The 20608-nt window shown below is 43.4% G+C and overlaps 1 protein-coding gene and 1 pseudogene across 2 annotated transcripts in view; both read left to right on the top strand.

Moving 5' to 3' along the window:
• LOC6606944 (homeobox protein homothorax) overlaps positions 1-20048 on the top strand; it is a 102004-nt gene extending 81956 nt beyond the window's left edge. For both annotated transcript variants that reach the window (XM_002031702.2, XM_032722038.1), the window contains exons 10-14: positions 1843-1866; positions 10002-10150; positions 16788-16864; positions 19305-19363; positions 19574-20048. In XM_002031702.2, coding sequence (XP_002031738.1) covers positions 1843-1866; positions 10002-10150; positions 16788-16864; positions 19305-19363; positions 19574-19734 — 470 coding nt within the window. In that variant the 3' untranslated portion in view covers positions 19735-20048. The remainder of the gene's footprint in view (positions 1-1842; positions 1867-10001; positions 10151-16787; positions 16865-19304; positions 19364-19573) is intronic.
• LOC116801575 lies at positions 1885-9994 on the top strand (annotated as a pseudogene).
• Positions 20049-20608: the final 560 nt, after the last annotated feature.

Here is a 20608-nt window from a genome sequence, read left to right on the forward strand (position 1 = left end):
AAATTTTGCATACCAAATGCCAGGCAGAGCAGTGTGCAAAGTTTTGTTTTCGTTTTGTTTTCCTCTCCGGCAACTGAAAAGCTGCACTTTGCATTTTAACCAGAACTTTGGCTGCGAAATCAATTAACAAACAATAAACGTTTGTTGGCCAGGCCAGACACGTATTTTATTTAAGTATCTAGAATATTAAAATGGGATCAGACACGACACAACTTCGTATGGTGGCCAACAGAGGGGGGCAAAAACACAGTACAGAACAGAACTGAAAAAATTGAAGCAATGCGTTGCTGACATTCATTGAAACGCTTTCGGAATATCTGAACGATTCCCAGCCGCCTTTGCTTTCTTTCTGCTGCAGTGCTGATAAATTCCCGAGACTTTTCGTTTTCGAACTGCAATGTTAAGCACTGGGGCTTAAACCCAAAAGGCCAAGCCGAAAAGCTGCACAGAAAAAAAGTAAACTATAAAGTAAAGATAAATTTACGAATAAATGGCGCCCAAAGATGGATATCTAATATCATAAGCTAAACGTATGCTGTGTGAGAATCAGGTGACTATTAAATGCTTAAACTACAGTGGCAAGGTACTAAGAAGTGTCGAACTGGTGGCTAATTCTCGGGTGCTATTATTTCTTTCGGTGTGCCATCAACTGCAGCGAGTGCCACCCAGCAATCGTCGACAGTTACCGCATCAACTTAAGACGATTATTTATGAACTGCTCGGGGGGTTGGGGATCCTACTCTGGAATCGAACTGAGACTAAGGCTGAGACCGAGACCGAGACTGGAACCTGGGAAGTTGGGAAGTTGGCCTGGTGATGGCCGTTCCAGGACACTGACATCCAGCGAGTAGAGAGAGAAGGAGCTGGCCCAAAGGAAAGAGACGGGCAACGACAACAAACCCGACACCGACACTCTGTACAATGTACCAATGCGTGTTCGATGACTTAAATGACAAGAAGAACGCGTTCATTGCGAGATGCCAAGACTGCAATTGAGCTGGCCAACCTCAAAAGCCGAGTTCACAAAATACTCTCAGCCATGTCATTACAAACTGACTAAATGACTTCGGAGAGATGGCAGGAAGACGACAGAAATCAGAAATACTTACGTATTGCGATTACTTTTTGAGTTATTTTTGTTAGCGATATTAAGACCAACATTTTGATGGATAAAAGATTATATTCAACTGGTCCCAATACCGTATTAAGTTTAGCCGGCTCATGCAAAATTATCTTACAGATTGAATATTTTGTTTATGGATACCTTAGCTCACGAAACGAGAGATTTGCATAATGCCCCCAGCGAAATCATAAAATGCTTCGAAAACAAAACACCATTCGCCTAACCAAAAAAAAATGATTTGCGTGCGAAAAAGCCAAAAATAAAACTGAGAAACAAAATTATTGGCGAGCTCGAAAAAAGAGGTAATAAAATAAAATGTTGAAACCGAAACGGGCTTCATCTTTTGTTTTCTTTGGGGCTGCATTTGATGTGCTCCAAATATTTTGGACTCACACTTGGTGCTGATTCCACAGGCTTCACATAGTTTTGATTGATTGCCACCCCTTCTGTTCCCTTCTGCGTGTGAATATATATTTCATATTTTATAGCCAGTGAAATCCGACATAAAAAACAAAGATTTGCGGTCAGAAGTCTGCACGAAATTTTTCAATTTTTTTTTGTGCTGTTGTTGGACTTGAAATCTTGTGTTTGGGTTATGAGAAGATTTATTGTAGTCAAGTTTCCGAGATATTTGGGTCTCGGGCAGGTTAATGTTGCACCCCCGAAAAAAATGTTGAACAAATAATTAACTAATTTTTGCATTTTATCTCTACTTGCAGACAACTTCGGAACGAGTGCAAGCGGTAAGCTTTCTCCTTATAATTGTATAATTATTATTACCAATGAAGTGGGCATGCCCCCAAAAATGCCACGCCCCGAGATCAGAGTTCTGGCCCAGAGTTTTGGCAAAATGGAGAAACCGAACGAGAGGAATGACTGAGGAATGTCTGCCCATCTCTGTTCCGCACTAAACTGAAAATTGTAGACTTTGAGATGCGGAATGACAGGACCCATAATTATAATCGCGCATAACCCATCATCAGTTCGGTTCAGTTAAGTTCGGGCCTTTCAGTCTTTAGTCTTCTTCAGTCTTTAGTTTCCAGTGCTCAGTGTTCAGTGTTCAGTTTCCAGATCCCTTGATTTCTGGTCTTTGGCTATGGCTTTGGGGAGAAGGAACAACTAAATGCCGGGGCACATATAAATTTTGTGATTAAGAGCCATCTTATCATTATTATAGAGTGAGCGCACGCTCGGTTCGGGTTGTGACTCTTGAGATGGGGCCAAAAAGGCACTGGGAACCTGGGTGGGGATGTGAAACAAAAAGGCTGAAAAAAAGAGTGTACATCTGTATATAGATATATATGTGTGTGGGGAAGAAGAAATACCAAGCCGAACACTCACACACGATGAGATATTTCAAAATGTAGCCGTGCGTGAGTGCGGGTCGGATTTTTCGATTTTCGATGGGCATGGGTATGGATATGGGTATGGGTATGTGTGTGCGCCCCTCGCAGGCATTATAGGATTTAGTTTTTGGGATTTCGATTTCTCACACAGGGAGCGGGGTCGCAAGAAATGTGTAGAACATATTGTTGCTGTTGGGTTGCGTTTCCGAAGATTTCCTGTGAAATACTTTAAGCCCAGAGCCTCCAACTCCATCTCCAACTCCACTCCACTCGGTTTCGGTTTTTGGTTCTTTGGTTTTGATTCTGATTCCGATTCTGATTCTGTTTCGGTTTCGGCTTGTTTTTTTCTGTGTTTTGGGTTAAACATACTTGAAATTCTTGTTTCAATTTCGGCTCCGGCGGATGGGGGCCTCTCTGGGTTCGTAATTTAATACGCTTTCAAAATTAAGAAAAATACACACATCTACCAAATACCAAATCGATATGGCCGGGTAGGCCCCAAAGGTCACAGCCAAAAAGATTCAAATTCGAAATTAGTAGGGAGAACATAAATAACGGCGAACAACAAATACCGCACTCCCCGCTTTACAAAAGTGTGTTTTTTGTCTATTTCTTGAGTAGGTTTCGAGTTGGAAATATTTCATTATTATTGGACAGTTGCCGAGCGGTTCAAAGATTCATTTCATCTGATCTCCCATCGCATCTGGGTTCTTAGGTCTTTTCTTATATTTTAATTTATGCTGTCTGTTACTTAACTTGATTTGCATATTCTCAAGCTGGAGGGTAGAATAAAATCGACTTGTATAGTCTGTTTTTTTTTTTGCTTCTCGTTTTTCAATCTAATAAACCATTTTGTTGCTAAGTACAGCGGCGCAATAAATGCGAATTTTTTGCTCGCCCTCACTTTGAGTTTTTGCACGTTGCTCCCCGTTTTCTCTTTCTTTATTGCACGCCCTCTCGCTCTCTTTCCCTCGGTCCCTCTCTTTCTGGCCAGACTTTTCCCCTCCAATATGGCCGACAAAGCTGCACAAAATGGGGTAACACCAACATACAGAGAGAAAAAAGATTTTCACACACTGGCGGCGGGGAGTAAGGGAAGAACTACAGGAAATAACCAGCGAAAAAAAACGAAGCGAAATCGGGGAAAAAATGCAGCAAATGTTTTCTTGTCTTCATGTTTTCGTGACTGATGCGTTATAATTTTCAGGCTGTTAAAAAAACATTTTCTGTGTGTTATTAAAAAAATGTATGCAAAAAGCAGGGGGAGGAAGCCGAAGAAGCAGCACAACAGCCCCAATGTCTGGGACCGCCTTGAATTTGGCGCGTTGTCTGCGCCACAACTGCAATTTTGATGTCAGAAAAACTGAACTGCAGACGTTTAATTTTTGCCTTTTTCTTTTTGGCCTGGCTTGTATTTTTATTTGGTTCGTGTGCTAAACGAAATTACACGCTTATGAATTGCTTAATATCGTGTAGCACCAGGCATAGAACAAAAAATGTGGGGGTAATAAACCAAAAAAGGGCCAATCAAATACGAGTCACTCACCTGTGGGTCCCCCCATCTGATATCCGAGTGTTTTTTCCATTCGAAAAGGTGTCAATGCGAGTGCATAAAGAGTAATGAATACCTGAAGAGCCAAAAACAAATTAAACCCGCTGCCATTAATCTTCCCGGCCAACTCCCTTGGTGGCAGATCGACTCCAGAGCTCGGCTTTCAGGCGGTTCCTGTCCCGGTTTATTCTGGGACTCGAAAACCTGGATACGATCCACCAAAGGCAAGGTGAGATGCATTTCAACATGTCTCATAAATTCGAGCGGATTGAGTGCACAGAAATCTTGTCTTGCCGCCATTTGCATACGGCTTAAAAAACAGAATACCAAAAAAAGAAGAAACACAGAGGGGGTTCATAAATTTGCCAAATTTGACAATTATGCGCATTAATAATAAATAAAATTGACAATAATTGAATTTGAATAATTTGATTTTGCATATGGGATGGGGACGGCAACTCCATATGGCTAATCTGCATTTAAGGCGGTGCTCCGTCAGCTTTTTTCCATCTTTCTTCAACCGCTTTTTCCTCGTAGGCGTGAAAACATGTGTTGGCTTTTGGTCTGTTCCTCATTTTGTTTTTTACTGGTTTCGTGGCCTGGAATTTTAATAAACTTTTTCGCCAGTATTTGGGTTTTCTCCTCTTTTCCGATTCGTTTTTTTATGTTCTATAAGCCTATTGAATGAACTCCAGCATCAGCATCAGCATCAGCCTGAGAACCGAAATCCAAAGAGTCCAAGGCGAACCGCAAAAATCCGTACAAAAATAATGAGGCATGAACATGTTGCAGCATCACCAGACTTTTTTCCTTTGCAACATTATTATTATTATTATTTTTATTATTATTCCCCTCCCCGTGCAACAAAAGTTGCCGGCCAAAAACAATGCAACGAGCCGACAATGATGGCTGTTGGTTGTTGGTTGTTCCTGGCCGGCTCAAAATATTGCAGCGGATCACACAAATCCTCCATAAAAAGCCTCCTCTCTATAGATATATATAAGTATATATATATGTGTATAGATATTCGTGTGGGGATGGCAAAGCCGAAAGCTAAAGCGGCTTTTGTGTTAATACTTCAAACTGTTCAAACTTTTTTTTGTGCCTGCCTGGGAACAACAAACACGAAATCGAAAAAATCACAAAAAAATGGCCACAAAAATTGCTATTGACTTTGGAGTCTGGTTTGCCATATGCCATAGCTCTTGTAGTTGTTCTTATTGACTTGTTGCCGTTTTATGGCGTTGCGCGATTGGGTGATCCATCATCATTTTGCGGCCTCCGATAATTTGCAGTTTATTCATGTTTTTCCCTTTTCGATTCGCACATGAAAATTGCCAGGGAATTTGAATGGGCCAAAGGGAAAACCCTGGCCGTTTAAAATGCTGTAAATAAGCGTTGGAATTATTTTTAAATATATGTATGATATTTTAATATATGATTCTTATATTTACATGAATTATGTTTAGAAGTACCTATTATATTTTCTATAAAACCGTGAATTATTGTACTGTTTTTGTTTTTCCGCTGTGCACCTATAACTCACAGGCGATTGTCAAACCGAGCAAAGTCAAACTACGCTGATTATTCCATGTTTAATTAAGCCATTTGCGAGTGGCACTTAAGCCTTATTAATTTGCCGATCGTATGCATATCACTTAACTGGTCGCCGTCTAAACCGAAATGAATTGCTCGTGTTTATCACTGCGCCGCGCAGATTCAATAAAGCGTTTTATAAACAATAAATGCCGGGCCATAAATCAGCCAAGTCGGGCTTAAGGCCGCTCGCACATGATGGCTAATAAGCGGGCTAACACCTTGGGGGTCCACAGCTCGAGTGTTTACTGTACCAGCCACCCACTTGACAAGCGTGTGATGAACGTGATGATGATCATGACGACGATGACGCCCTTTCCAGGGCTTTTGTCAGGCGCTTCTGTTTTGTATTTCCATGTATTCCTCCTGTTTTCTCTGTTTTTTTTTTTTTTTTTTTTTTTTTGTATTTTGTGATTTCTTCTCTGAAGTGGCTGGCTCAAGCGCAGCTTCTTGGCCAACACTTGAGCCACGGTTTTCTCGAGTGTTTGCCAAGCTGCAGCTGACGACAAATGGTGCTTGAGGGCGTTTTTGGCCACCCAGGGTGATGGCTGATTTCTTTTGACATGTTTTGAATTCAATTAACCGGCCTAGACCGCCGACGCTGTTTATTATCATATCGGTCCAAAACTCAATTAGTTAAGCAGCCTGAAAAAGCGAAAAATACTCGACGAGCCAATGAGCTTAAGCAGACTTCCGCCATGCTACTACTCGTTCCCATTGGAAAATGATTGACAGACGATTGGCATGGATTTGTGTAAACAAACGGAAAACTCTGCTGCCGCCCATCCCCACCCACCCAGTGGAAAATGGAAAGTTTTCTCCGTGCGGGGTAGCATTTGGCGTTTCTCAGTTGGTGCGGCGGGCAAAAGTTTATTTAAAAACTAATTGAAAACTGCTACGATTTTCCCCCAACGCCATCTCCATCCCAGCTCCTCCACCACCACACGCAGTCAAGTAGTTTGGAAATATTTTGCCAGCCAGAGAGGGAAAATATCTATAGCCCTCACTGTCTATCTCCATTCGCTTCTCGCCTGCTGGAAAAGCAATTTTGTTTGTTTTTGCTGCTGCAACTTGACGGGTGGAAAAGTGCATTTTGTTATTGAATTTTATGCAGACGGTACAAGAAACGGCCTCAGTTTTGCCATTATATAAATAGAAATTTTACACAGAAAATAAGGATAGATATTGATGTTAAAAATAGGCTTGAAGCTTCTGTTTTCTATCTATATTTCCTTCGGTGTGCAGCACAAAAAACCGGACTAATTGAAGTTACTAAACTGGAATTTAGTCGGATTGTTTGGGGCTGCTGGCTCTGCAGAAATCTTAATCAATCGGGCAGCTTTTTACAAGCATCTCGAAGCATTTGGGGTTTTGTCAGCTTTACTCTATAATTGCATTCTGGGGGAGGAAGTCGGCTGGCGGAAGGAAAAGGAAAAGCCAGCAGGAAACTAAAAATGTTTTGTATGTCCGTATAAAGGAAAAATCGCAAAATTTACTGCAAATTGGAATTTTGCACAATTGTAGAAGGCAGAAAAAAATGAGAGCAAAAAGAGTGCTCCAAAAACAAACATGAAAATGTGGCAAGCAAGGCAGACCAACTGTAGTTCTTTTTTTGGAGCTCCTTGCAACAATAACAACACACACAGCGTATATAGTATATATATATATATATATATAAGTGTGTATGTATTTATATGTCTGTCTGCGTTTGCGTCTTTGGCTCCTGCATCCTTCGTCCTTTAAGCCAATAATAAATAAAAATGCCAGCTGGAATGAGTATTTGTGTTTGTGTGAGCCACCCACGAAAATTGCGCTGGCATCAAATTTATTTCCACCTCCCCATGCCCCAAAAAGCACACTTATTGGGAATCGAGCGGGCACCATAAAGTGCACAAAGTTATAGTGAAAATTAATTAAGTTTTGCGCTGCGCTTAACAATTCAATTAAAAGCAAAAACCCAAGCGCCTTTATCGCGTACAGCGAAAAGCACTTTGGGAAAAAGCTACGAAAACGCACCGTCCTAATCGGTTTTCCCCCCTTTTGCCCCTACTGGCCCCACTTTCCTTGTGCAACACGAGTGCCCTTTCAAGTGGCACAAGTGCTTTTGCACATCGTTATTATAACAATAATAAGCGAGCCAGAAGATGCGGCTCTGGCCAAAGATTAATTGTGTTTGGGTCTCGAAAACGAACAAAAATAAGTAAAGAAAATGGAAATGGGAGCACACACACCGAAAACCGAACTTGGAGTCGGCGTAAAGTGCAATCCACTTGAAGGAATTTACATATCACCAGCAGATACCAGATACCCGGGCCATGCCTCCAGATCCCGAGACGAAGACGACCCATCTGCATCTCCGTCTCCGACTCCGACTCCGACCATCCTGACCATCCATGTTGCAGGCAAATGCATTAATCAATTTCATGTTTTCTTAAGCGCGCGCCCGTCGCGATTTGAGTGCCTAGTGGGCTCCTCTTGGGGCAGTCGGGGTGTTCGGGGGTGCAACGGGTTGAGATCCCCCTGCCCGTCCCCCCCTGAGTGGAATAATCAATTTCGAGGATCATAAACAACTTTTAATGAAGTTGTTAAGTGCCAGCAGCTAGTTTCTTCTGCGCTCTTAGCAACTAAAGTGCAGCTCACAGTGCTCGATGATAAGCTTTGTGTGTAATGGACGCCAACTTCTTGGCTTTCATTTGGCCAGATTCCGTTGGCCAACTCGGAATGTACTATACACCACATACACTATAGGCCAACGCATTTCCATAATTGCTAAATTATGCAAACAATGGCGGGAAGTTGGGGGCGAAAGGCGCTAGAAAGGTTCCAACAAGTGATTGTTTTGGGAACTTCTTTTGTTTACGTTTTTCGGTTTTTCTTCCCTCTTTCTGGTAAATTAATTTTATAACTTTTCCGGCTTGGGGTTCCAGTGATTTGGTTAGTGACTGTATTTTTACCTGAGAGCCCGTAGTTTCCCTTGAATATTTAGTGATAAAATTATACTAATATATATTTATTCGAATTTAAGAGGAAACTATACATATTTATCCAGCTATTCCCATTATACAAAATGTGGATTTGATTTTAGCCCCGAAATCGTCTTCATTTTCTTTATCAAAATCGAGAGCATTGAGTGGTCTGCCTTTCCTCAATCGAAATTCCTCAGGTTCTGTTTGGATTTTCGTATTTTTTATTTGGTCTGCTGCCATCAGGTTTTGTTTTATGGCCTATTTGGAAAATCCCCTGCCCCCCTTCGCTTTCTAACTTTTCTGACCACTCGCCAAGCGAACGTCTCCATCGGCGACTAAATTAATCAAAACGAACTTCCGGTTTACGCAAAATGGCGTGAAGTCTGCCACCACCATTGAATGCCTGAGTGTTCTTTGTATCTAGGTGTGGCTACTGTGTGTGAAAATTAATGAATGAGTTAACTGAAAAATTAATGAAAAGCGGCCAGAGTGAAGGTGGAGCGAAAGCAAATGCCAAAGGTGTTGTGCCAAAGATAAAGCATGGAAAATTTATGAAGGAATTAAGCGAAGGCTACCAAGTTAGACATTTGCCGGTTGGGCAATATTTGTTTTGGGCCCCCGAAATCTGATGATCATGGTCGTCTTCGTCGTCATCCTCATCATCGTCATCGTCGTCATCATCATCATCGTCGTCGAGGAAGGAGCGTGAAATTATGCAATCCATGGATGGTTTCTGTGGTTCGAGGGGGAGTTGGTTTCGGTCTGGTTTATTTTGTGTGCATGTGCGCAGCGATTCGGGCTTCCTGTTTGCTGGCATTTGAGTTACTTAAGTGTAACTAAAACTTTAAGTAAACACACAAATAACATACTTAATATTAAACAAAAATATACATAGTCTGGGGAGATCCAGTGATGATGATGATGAAAAGGAAAGCACACAGGAAACGCCTGGCAACGAGATTTTTGGGCCTACGAGGCAAACAAAAGATAAAAGCCCGGGGAGTTTAAATTAACCAAAAATTATGCAGGAACATTACCAAAAGCCAAAGCCACAGCCCAAGCAGCAGCCCTGACAAATATTAATTTTGTTTATAAACAAGTCTTGGAAGCCGAAAAGCACAGCCCAGTCTACTGACCTGTAGTCACAAACAATGTCATCCATATGATTATCGTTACGACCGAGTCGAGTAATTTTATGCCCACTTGACAAACAGCCATAAACCAGAACAGCAAACACAGAAGTTGTCTTGGAGCAGTAGTAGTCATTTTAGTCTGCTCATTTTCTCATTTTTGGGGGTTATGGCATAGTCTCGTAGTATGTAGAACTCTGACAATATTGACATAGGCCTCGGAAGATTCCCCCAACTATGCAGCACAGCACACCACTCACTTTTCTCCCATTTTCCACAATTTTCCAGGTGATGCCAGCAATGCCAGCATAGGAAGTGGAGAGGGCACCGGCGAGGAGGACGACGATGCGAGCGGCAAAAAGAACCAAAAGAAACGTGGCATTTTCCCAAAAGTAGCAACCAACATATTGAGAGCGTGGCTTTTTCAGCATTTAACGGTGAGTAGCAAACAGTAGTGCCCAAAGTACCAGAGTGCCAAAGTACCAAAGTACCGCACTACCTTCATTTCCACCTCCGACTTCTGGCCAATGGCTTTCCGGCACGTCAGAGATGTTATCGCGATCTCGGTGGGAATCCCTGACTGGCTGGGGGCTGGCCCCACCCACTACAAACTAGCAGCTAAGCCAGCCCCAACTCTGATAAGAATTCGGTCTAAATGCATACCGCGAAAATCGTGTGTACTAATCGGAATTGCTTAAAAAAGTTATTATTCATGTTGTGATAACAGAACCTCTAGTAAGATTATATATTAAAGTAGTTCGAATGAAAATTGGAGTATAGATAATACATAGAAAAGTGTAGAGTTCATTCATCAAAAGAAAATATTTGTAAACTGCAAAAGTATAAATTATGTATACTTAACCGTGTAATCTCTCAGTGCAGCTATTGTTTTATTTTCGTTGTTTTTTCCAACGTGTGGCAGGTTGATAAGATTACCGCATGGGCTCCAATGAATGGTCTGCGTCAATGGGCGGTTCAGTGGGCGGGGAAAGCTGGGGAAAGGAAAACACTGTCGAGGAGGGGGCGGGGAAAAGGCTGCACGATGATGTAAACGATAGCAGCCAGGGAAGGCGCCATTCGGAACCTTGATTATATGGCCATTAGGGTGGGAAATGCAAACAAGATTGTGTGCTGTACTCGATCAGACTGAAGAGTAGGTATATCCCCTGCCATCGCTTTCAACTGCCTAACCCAATCGCAGAGCACTCAGTCTAAGGCCTAAGCATCCGTTTGGCCATTTATCCATTTGGCAATATACCCTTTCGGACCTCGACAGCTTCTTTGCCCGGTCATCGCGTCCAATTAGATTTTCATTTTGGGGCCATCAAAGAGCTCGGCTAAACGGCCTCCAAATGCGGCACTAAAAATAAATTGCCAATGGCAATAACTATTCAAAGCCAGAAACTGCAGTTCAAAGTTCCTTTTTCGGATACTTCGGCGATGCCAAACGGAAGTCCAGTCCAATCCGCCGGATGTGTAATACAAATAAACAGATTTGTTATGCGCCACTTTATGTTAAGCAACAAGAAAAGCAACGCCAAGGGAAAATGGGGAAAAGCCAAGGTGGCCAAGGGTTGAATATGCGGTTGAGCCAAGTGGCCGGCAAACAAAACTATAAGATTTTATGCTGGACGGGTCAAGGAAGTTCCAACTACGTTTTTTGGCCATTAGTTTTGGGGATTTTTTGTGAGTCTGCTGGCGTCGTAACTGCGTATGTAAAATGATAGAAATCTTAATGGAATTTTGGTAAGCGAGTGTGTGCGGCCAAAGCTAACGACCAAAAGCTGACCAGCGCGATAAGCCAGCGAATCGGAAATTAAAGTTGAGGCTGCGTTTCTGGCCCAACAAAAAAGGAAAAAAAAATATCCAAGCGTTTTAAAATACCACCCCAACCACCCCCTTGGTCGAAAAGTAAAGTAAACGGAAGAAGCATTAGCCCAACCACCCCCATTTCCCCCAAACCCTCGGTGACATTGATGAATTGCCGTTTAAATCAGCGCATCACTCATGTTTGCCCAGCGGCAGCGTCTCGACTTTCACAGCCTGCACATCCTCAACACACAGATCCTCATCCACATCCACATCCTTGACTGACTCCGTCGTCCCGGCTTAATGCCATTAACAGTTTTTCAGCGCATTAGGGAAATTGTTTTTCTTCCACGCCGACATGCGTTTGAAACTTTAATTTCGTATTCAAAGCCCTTCGATTTTGGCATAATGCAATGATTGCCAATTTGATTTATAGGCCTGCCAAATAATTAACTTAAGGACCAGCGAGCCTATGAGTGATTATGTTTGAAAAGTATCGAATGGACGATTCGCGTGATTAACATGTAAAATGCAGCCCTGCCCTTTCCGGTAGATCAATCAAATACACTTTGACATAGCCAGCTGCAATCAAAGATCGAAATAAGTTAACAATCATTATGCGAAAATATAAGTGAAGCCAAATAAAATTAGTAACAGAGATGTCGCTTAATAGCCATCGAATCCTCGTAAGACAGGCCACAAATAAGACCGCAATGATGGTGCTAATGAAGTGCATTGCATTTTGGAAAAAAGTGGGCGGGGTGCTTGGGGCCGGGTTAACTGACTGGCCAACCAAAAAACAAAAGGCAGACGCAGACGTCGGCTGCAACAACAACGGCAACAGCGTACATTGAGGGCATTGCATGGCTGCCTTGTTGTTGTTTTCGGGCTGATTGCCGTTGTTGCAGAAATGCATGCTGTTGTTGCTGGTTGCCATAATTATGGCAGGCGCGCGAATATTTTGTTTACATTTGGCGCGCACTGCAGACAGGCAGCAACAACAGCAGTCAAGGCAACGGCAGCAACACCAACACCAACAGCAAGAACAAAAAAAAAAAGAAAAACATGAAAAAAGGCCTCATTTCGCGTGCTCCGCCTACTCGAGCAGTTAGCCACATGTGTGTGCAGTTTGCCGTTCTCAGTTTGCCCATATGCCCCAGGTCCGCTCCCATTCTTCATTTAATGCTGCCCCCTCCTCTTCTGCCCCGCGAAAAACCCTCCCTCACCGGCAATTTTCTTCCGGCTGTCTGCTGTTGCTGTTCTGTGCTGTTCTGCTTTTGGGCCTACACTTTGACGTTGCCGTTGCAACGGGCAACTTGCAACCCCCGAAAAAAAGTGCGCAGAGCGCGAAATGTTAAGCCGTGGCAAAATGGCCAAAAGGAAGCCATAGAGGGCGGTCGAAGGGGCAGTCGCGGTGAAAGAGTTGCATTGTTGTCAGCGAGTCATGTTGCAACGGCGCTTAGTGTGTGGCATGGTTCAAGGTGCCAGCTCAAGACGAATCTGCAATGCGCTGCACTACGATTAAAGTATTCAGATTAAGTAATGCACTCAGTACTTGTGGTACTCAATAGATACCTCTTTTTAAAAACTTTTTTCTTTGAACAAGTTTTTTTTTAAAGCCTTAAATATCTTGTGATATTTATTTACCGTCCCACTGAAACGTAGCGCATCTTCTATCCGGCCAAGCTGCATATTATTATGATTTTCCGCCACAAAACTTGGCGGATGGGGCAGCATTGCGATTAGTGCTGGGCCTTCTAGCTCACCTTATCAGTGTGGGCTGTCAAGAGGGGGGGAAGGGGCGCGGAAACACTCATTTGGCTTTGTTTAGACTGGAAAAAATCTTTATAATGGCCAGCGCAGTCGCCTTTTCTTCGCTGTGGCAATGCAATTTTCACCGCTGCAATTTGCTGCCAACGTGGTTGTTGTTGCTGCTGTCGCTGTTGCAAGTGTAGTTGGTGTTGCTGCAGTTGGCGATGTTGCTGTTGTTGCTGCAGCAGTTGTTGCTGTTGCCGTTGGCTTGTTTCACAAATGGCGTCGCATTTGGCGTTGTTAATGGCGTCGGCATCGCTGGCATCGCTTGGTTGCCCGTCGTTGGTGCCTCATGTGTATGTGGAACGGTGGGTACAGAGGCGGTGAGTGCAAAGGAGGGCCTGACTTCTTGGGCTTGTTGTGCCATGTGTCACGGCGTTGCAGTCATGTTGACATCATTGGGCCCAGGTCCAATGAAATGGGGGTCTCTCTCTCTCTCTCTCTCTTTGGGGCCCGGGGCCTTGGGCCTTCCACTTGTCAGCAGGGGGAGAAAGGGAGTAAGTAAGTCCCCCAAGCCCCCCGCCCCAACACTCCACACACATCAGTGTGCGACGATTGTTTTAAATTCATTTGCCAAGTTTAAATAAACACACAACAAAGTGAAAATATGCTGGCAAAAAAGTGGAGCGAGTCAAGTTGCCACAGGGACGGAAGACAGCAGATAGAAGGCAGGAATCACAAAAAAGAAAGAGACGGCCAGCCCCTGGGACAGAAAGAGACGGCGAGTGACTGGGGGACTGGGGGCTGGGGCGACAACTTAAAGGCGTGACAGTAATTAATTATTTTGTCGTATGGTAAATTAATAAACCAAATGGACTTTGTTTCTACTTGACATGTTATGCACTCTCTGCATATCCACATGCATACATTTCCCCACATGTGTGTGAGTGCGAAATGCATAATTGCTTTCATTAGTCTAATTGGTGCAACAAAGTGCAGTTGAAAGAAAAACGCTTAAGCAGACAGAGACAGCAGGTCCGGGACAGAGGGAGACGGGATGCTAAGCTCTTGGGAGTACACTCATGACGGGAGAGTAGGCGTTGAAAGAAAAGCTTTTGCAAATGATATATATGCACTTCTGATCCCCAAGAGTCGGGCAAGTCAACGAACTTGACCTGCCAGATATATGTATAAAGGATTATACTCAGTTGGGACAAGTCTGACGTATTTATAGTTGCTAAAGAAATCATTGTCTTTTGCTGTGATGTTCAGGGTAACAAAGGTAATGGATTTAGTTATGATCTTATTCTTGGCACTCGTGATTAATGAAAACCAAAACTTTTGGGCTGTGGAAATAAAATATTTATTTGATATTAGAATACTATATGTAAGGTTACTTATACAGCTGATTTATATTTCGGCTTGTATAACCTTCCCTCTGCAGGCATTAAATATCAAAATATATGTTATTCCCGAAGTTGGACTCTCAATTATTCGGAGTTCGCAGACCATTCCTTTTCCCCATTGACAACCACAAAGTTGTTCCTGCTACTGCCAGATGTCTCGGCTCGTGTTGGCCACAACATCAAATCAATAACCAGGCTCCACCTGCATCTAGAATCAGCCAAAGCCAAAGCCACCCACCCACTGCCTGCTTTCCTTGTGAGAAAGCCATCTCTGCAAATAGATGTGCGCCACAAAGTATGCTATAAATTCCGTTTTAATTTACCTGCATGTAATTTATGCCTTCTGACTTCTTGAACATTTTATATGGACGAGAAAAGGAGGTGCAGCAGCAGCAGAGCATCAGCAGTGGCGATGGAATGGGGCAACATTGCCAATGGCATGTCCATTGTATTTACATGGCTCCTACGTTTATTTGTCAATACGCAAATTTCATATAGTATTTGGTATCTGGCAGTTTTGTTGTTGTTGTTGTTGCTGGCCGAAAGTGCGGGCGTGTCAGGCTTAAAGTCCTGGCCTCGACAGGACAGCAAACAACTATTGCTGCCGGGCAGGACTACAACTTGGACTTTGGACAGCAGCAAGACAACACGTAAAATTTATTAAACACAAACAATAAGGCAAATGCATTTAAGGAGCCACAGCTACACAGGCCAAGCCCTCTCTGCTGCAGGACAACAGCGGCAACTAAATTGCATTACAGGCGGCCAGGACATGCCAGCACACAGATAGACACACACAAATACAAAGACGCAAACGAAGACAAGGATGTGCAGCGTTGCACATTTCGATTGGAATGGCCCCGCCTTATATGTATAACCCCTGTGCTGTGTATGGGTGACAGTTCATATATTTTTCGGGGTCGACCGTAAATTGCCAGACATTTTCTTAGCCCAGTGCAACGACAAAATTGCATTTGCAGACTGCGGAATGGGATCCCCTTGAATCACAATTATCGACTGGTGACGAGTGGCCCAAAAGCTGCAGGAACCGCCCACATCTGCCGGAAACGATTGCGGCCAGTCGAGGGTTAAAACACAAAGGCTCCTTCGTCCTCCGAGCACGCGCACAAGCATATCCCGATTTTTCGAGGGCGAAACAAAGCCAAAATCATTTGACAGCAACTTCCGCTGAGCAGAGATCCTTAGAAATAATTTTTTGACAGCCGCCAGGTGACTAGTTAAACCCTTGCCTTTAATACACTGAAAAAAGTGAAGTACACTGAATTGCTGTTCTTTGAGTATACGTATACACAAAATTAGCTTCTTGAGCCACTCAAAATATGTCCAGATATTTTCTTCCCTGTAACAGCCGAACCAGCATTAATGGAGAAAAATTGTGCTGCGATCGGAATCATTGAATCAACAATAAGTGCACAACAACTAGGCAAATAAAACAAATTGTAATAAGCGCCAGGGCAGCCAGCCGATAAGATTAGCTGCTGGGCAGCCATAGGGGTTAAGAGGGCGGGTCGGCCGTCCAGGGGGAGTGGCACTTTCACTTTAGCCAAACTATTTACCCACTGACGCCACTGTGTCGGCGGTTCGACTGCAAGATTTATGGGAAGTGGACTACTCGTTGGCATTTGTTTGCCCATTTGGCGCTAGACACGCGCTCCAATTGCAGCGCCCCACCTCCCTTAACCCACTCCATGCGGTCCGATTCCCCGTGCTTAACCCCCGAGGTAGCGGCAATTGAGGACACTTTGAGTGGCACTGCTGATAAGGAGGACGCACTGCAACCGGCCCCCTGATAACACCCAAAACACCCGAAAATGCTGCGTTTCAAGTGCAGCCATCCAAGCGGGCTGACAGGTTCCCATTCGGTTTTATTGCGGCCATGATTGATCGATTGTTTGGCCGGTTGGCTAGATAGATTGTAAATTTGGTTACTGCAACAGTTTGCCCAGCTCCGAAATTTGTCAGGACAGGGTTTTCCATATTTATTCCATGTAAACAACTTCCATTTAATATATGTATAGTACTAAAAAAAAACTTTAAAAATGCAAATATAATATTGTAATCATATTATTTTGACATTTCCTTTCAGCATCCCTACCCATCCGAGGACCAGAAGAAACAATTGGCCCAGGACACCGGCCTAACGATACTGCAAGTGAATAATTGGTGAGTATGCCGTCAGTGATCCGATCGTATCGGATCAGATATCCTTTCAAACACATAACATCATAATGTGGTAAACGACGCCCTGGGCTGTCCATTACTCACACGCTTTATTCCCTGACTTGGCCATAAGATTCCACTCGAAACCAAAAACCAGAGCACACACACCAAGCACACCGTACGAGGAAATAATACTATCTGGCCCACAACAAATTTATAAGCCAGCCCACGCCAAGGAAATAGAACCTGCCTCAGGTCGACAGGCAAAAAAGGTGAAAAGAATGTGGCAAACAAAATTATGGGCCCTGCTCATAAGGTGGGGGGTAAACTGAAAACTGGAAATCCTAGAGATCCCGGAGTGCATTAGGCTTGGGATACGTGGCAAAGAAACGTCTCTGGGAGACGGCAACTTCATCAAATTTTGCACATTATGCGACAGCCGGCAGAACTTGACACTCGGCAAGCTGAAAACTGCAAAATGCAGCCAAACTACAAGATGCGCAAATAGGAATGGAGATGGAAAAGCTTTTCAAGCAAGTTAAAAGCGCTGCTGAATCTTTTATGCAGTTTGCTCCGACGTGGCCTGGGTTGACTTGGGTTGGCTTGGCGTGGAATGCTTTTAAGCTAAGACAGGCCACAATAAAATCCGGCGAGAAATGTGTGAGAGCTGTTCCGCCTGGCAGGCACTCAGCTCAATTAAATTGAATTTCGCGCTCACCGAAGCACACTCCAAATTAACAAATACTATGGTATCCGAAGGACCCTGCCCATCCGATTCGCTTAGGCACGCAACACTGCGTAGAAAGGTCCTGCGGAAAAAGGAAAGCCGAACTGGGGAGGAGAGGAGTGGAAGGGAATGGAACGGAATGGAGGGGGGAACCTTGGCAGAAAATAGCAAAATAAAATGTTGACACTTTTGGTTATTTATGGGCAGGCGGGCAGGACACCTTTTGCTGAGCAAGTCGGTCCGAGCGAGCAGGACACTAATCCTGGGGGAATATCGCATCGCCCCCAGGACTATAGCTCTCTAAATGTGTATTTATTTTGCGCAATTTGAGCCGGCAGGAACTGAGCATAAGAAGCCATTCAAATGACCAGGAGATTCTGGAGAAGTCCATTAACACCCAATAAGATACCCAGACAGCAAAAGCAACTTTCGTAATCGAAAAAGTTTCGCTTTTTTTCTGCTCCTGCCGCCGAGCAAGTTTTAAATATTAACGCTTAGTTACAGCTGCAGGAAGAAAGTTATAATTATGGGCTAAGTACATAAATAACTTGGCAAGTGTTTGCTTACCGCTCTGAGTTATTGTACTTATCTGAACCTATATAAGTATATACACATACATATGTATTCCTCTGCCATCTGCAATCATTCCAATCAAGTGCGAGGCCAGCGGGCAAATCGATTTGCAGCTTACAAGCCTCGAATCACTTGCTGCATCTTGAAATGCGAGAAAAGCGAGGCAGCGAATATCTATATGGCAGAACGGAACTCAATTCCATTTTGTCGTTTTGATAAACGATTTCAGGGCGTTGCAACAATTTCCGCCCCAAAATGAGCAAAAATCAGGGGCAGATCGCAAACGAACTGAACTGCAAATTGAAAAATCAAAGGGGCGAGCGGTAAAATGTTCCCTTTTTCAATCCGTTTGAAGGAGGAGTTCCAGTTCGCAAGAGCATTAACCTCGGCTAACTGGGGTTTTGGCTAATGCGAGTAGCTGTATCCATTGCCGTCCTTGTAGCTGTCGCTGTACACTGCGAGAAATTTCCCTCTTTACTTATTAAAGTATTGCTCCGAGCCGAAATTATCATGTTTTCGCTAAATCAATTCTAAAAACGAGATATAAAAATTCAAATGTAGATTGTCAGTGCTATTCAACAATAAATCAGGAACATCGTTGCCAGTTGTGGCATTAGTTTTTCCCGGTGCAACTGTAACTGATGCCTCTGATGTTTTTCCTTTTCCCCATTTGGGCTGTTTGCTGTGTGGTTTCGTTGTTTTATATATAGGTTTTTTGTGTTTATTTATTTATTTTTTTTTTGAGGCCGTGTCAAAGCTTGCGGGTAACATCGTCTTGGCCAAGTGACTGTCACTCGGCCCGCCGGCGGCTTTCTGCTTTAATCATTTCGCTCTTTTTGTGCTTTTTGTGTCGCCACTGATCCTGCGGATCAACGGGCAACTGCTTATTATTTCTTATTGCATTTATTAAACGACAATCATAACCAAAGTCGGCGAGGCCCATTGATCTGGCCGTGGCAGGGCAGCAAAAAGTGTGACTCTGGCGGAGATTTGGTTTGGTTTATGGCTAAGTTGGGCACATAAAGCACCGAGGTCCCGGCAAATCCGGGCCAATTCATGCATAATTCATCGATCCTTTTCGGTTCAGTTCGGTATGTTTAATTAGGGAATGCCACTAAAACGATATCTTCTGTCTGCTTACAGGTTCATCAATGCGCGGCGGAGAATCGTCCAGCCCATGATCGATCAATCGAATCGTGCAGGTAACTATCGCTCTTATTCAAAATTAAATAAAAAAAAAAAAAATCTCCATAACTATGAAATAGCGCTGATCTAGTTAAGAACTAAGTGCGGTGAGCCGTGAGGATCGCCTCCCTTAATTTTGCCATCCATTCGAACGCAATTTCTAATTATGTGCATTTTTGCTCTTTTTCCGTTCCTCCGCCTTTTTCCACTTGGCGACTCACCAACAGTCTATACACCGCATCCAGGTCCCTCCGGATATGGCCACGACGCCATGGGCTACATGATGGACAGCCAGGCGCATATGATGCACCGTCCGCCCGGAGATCCGGGCTTCCACCAGGGCTATCCGCATTACCCGCCCGCCGAGTACTACGGCCAGCACTTGTAATCCTCGTAATCCGGCCCCGACCCGGAACCGGAAATGAAACTGGAACTGGAACCAGAGAGCTCTCCGCCGGAAGCGATCAAGCCAAAATCATAGCTTAAATTTTACCACCACCCAACACTGGAGACGAAGGAAGAAGTACGAAGGAGCTGAATACACATGGATCCGATCCCAAAACTAAAGCATACCGCGTGGCAATATCAGTCAAGTAATATCAAACAAAAAACAACAAGCAAAGAACAACAACCGTAGTAAAATCTATAAAACATGATATTAGCTAAGCAACAGCGACAAAAACAACAACAACAAAAGAAACAGCAGCAGCCAGAACAACAAAAAGCACCAACAACAACAAACCACATTAAAAAGAAACCAGAAATTTTAAAAGAAACTATTTGTGTATACCCTAAACATAAAAAACAAGAGCAGAAAAAAGGGAAAATAAAAGCAAGAAAAAAGAAATATTTATGCATAAACAAAAATGAAACGCTTAGCTATAAGTTAAATAAACAAAATAAAACCACAACTCACACACACACAGACACACCGAGACGCAACACAACAATTTGAAATGCAAATTTTTATGTTCAAAGCTGCAGAGTGCGAAACACAACATTTTAAAGCATGAATTTAGGCGTAGTCCAGAAATTGAAAAGGACATACAAAATTTAAGCGACATTTCGTTCGGATTTGTTATAGATTTTAGTTTGAATTTAGGAAATGCCCCGCCCCACCAGAAAATCAAGGGAATACCAAACCAATAGCAGCAGCGAAATTCGATCGAGTTTGAATATAATTTGCGCAATGGAAGGACGAGAGGAGAATTCTTTGCTAGTTCTTAGTTTCATTTTAGTTATGTAACAAGTCAGTTGTAGTA

Source organism: Drosophila sechellia, chromosome 3R, assembly GCF_004382195.2.
Source record: "Drosophila sechellia strain sech25 chromosome 3R, ASM438219v1, whole genome shotgun sequence".
Lineage (NCBI taxonomy): Eukaryota > Metazoa > Arthropoda > Insecta > Diptera > Drosophilidae > Drosophila > Drosophila sechellia.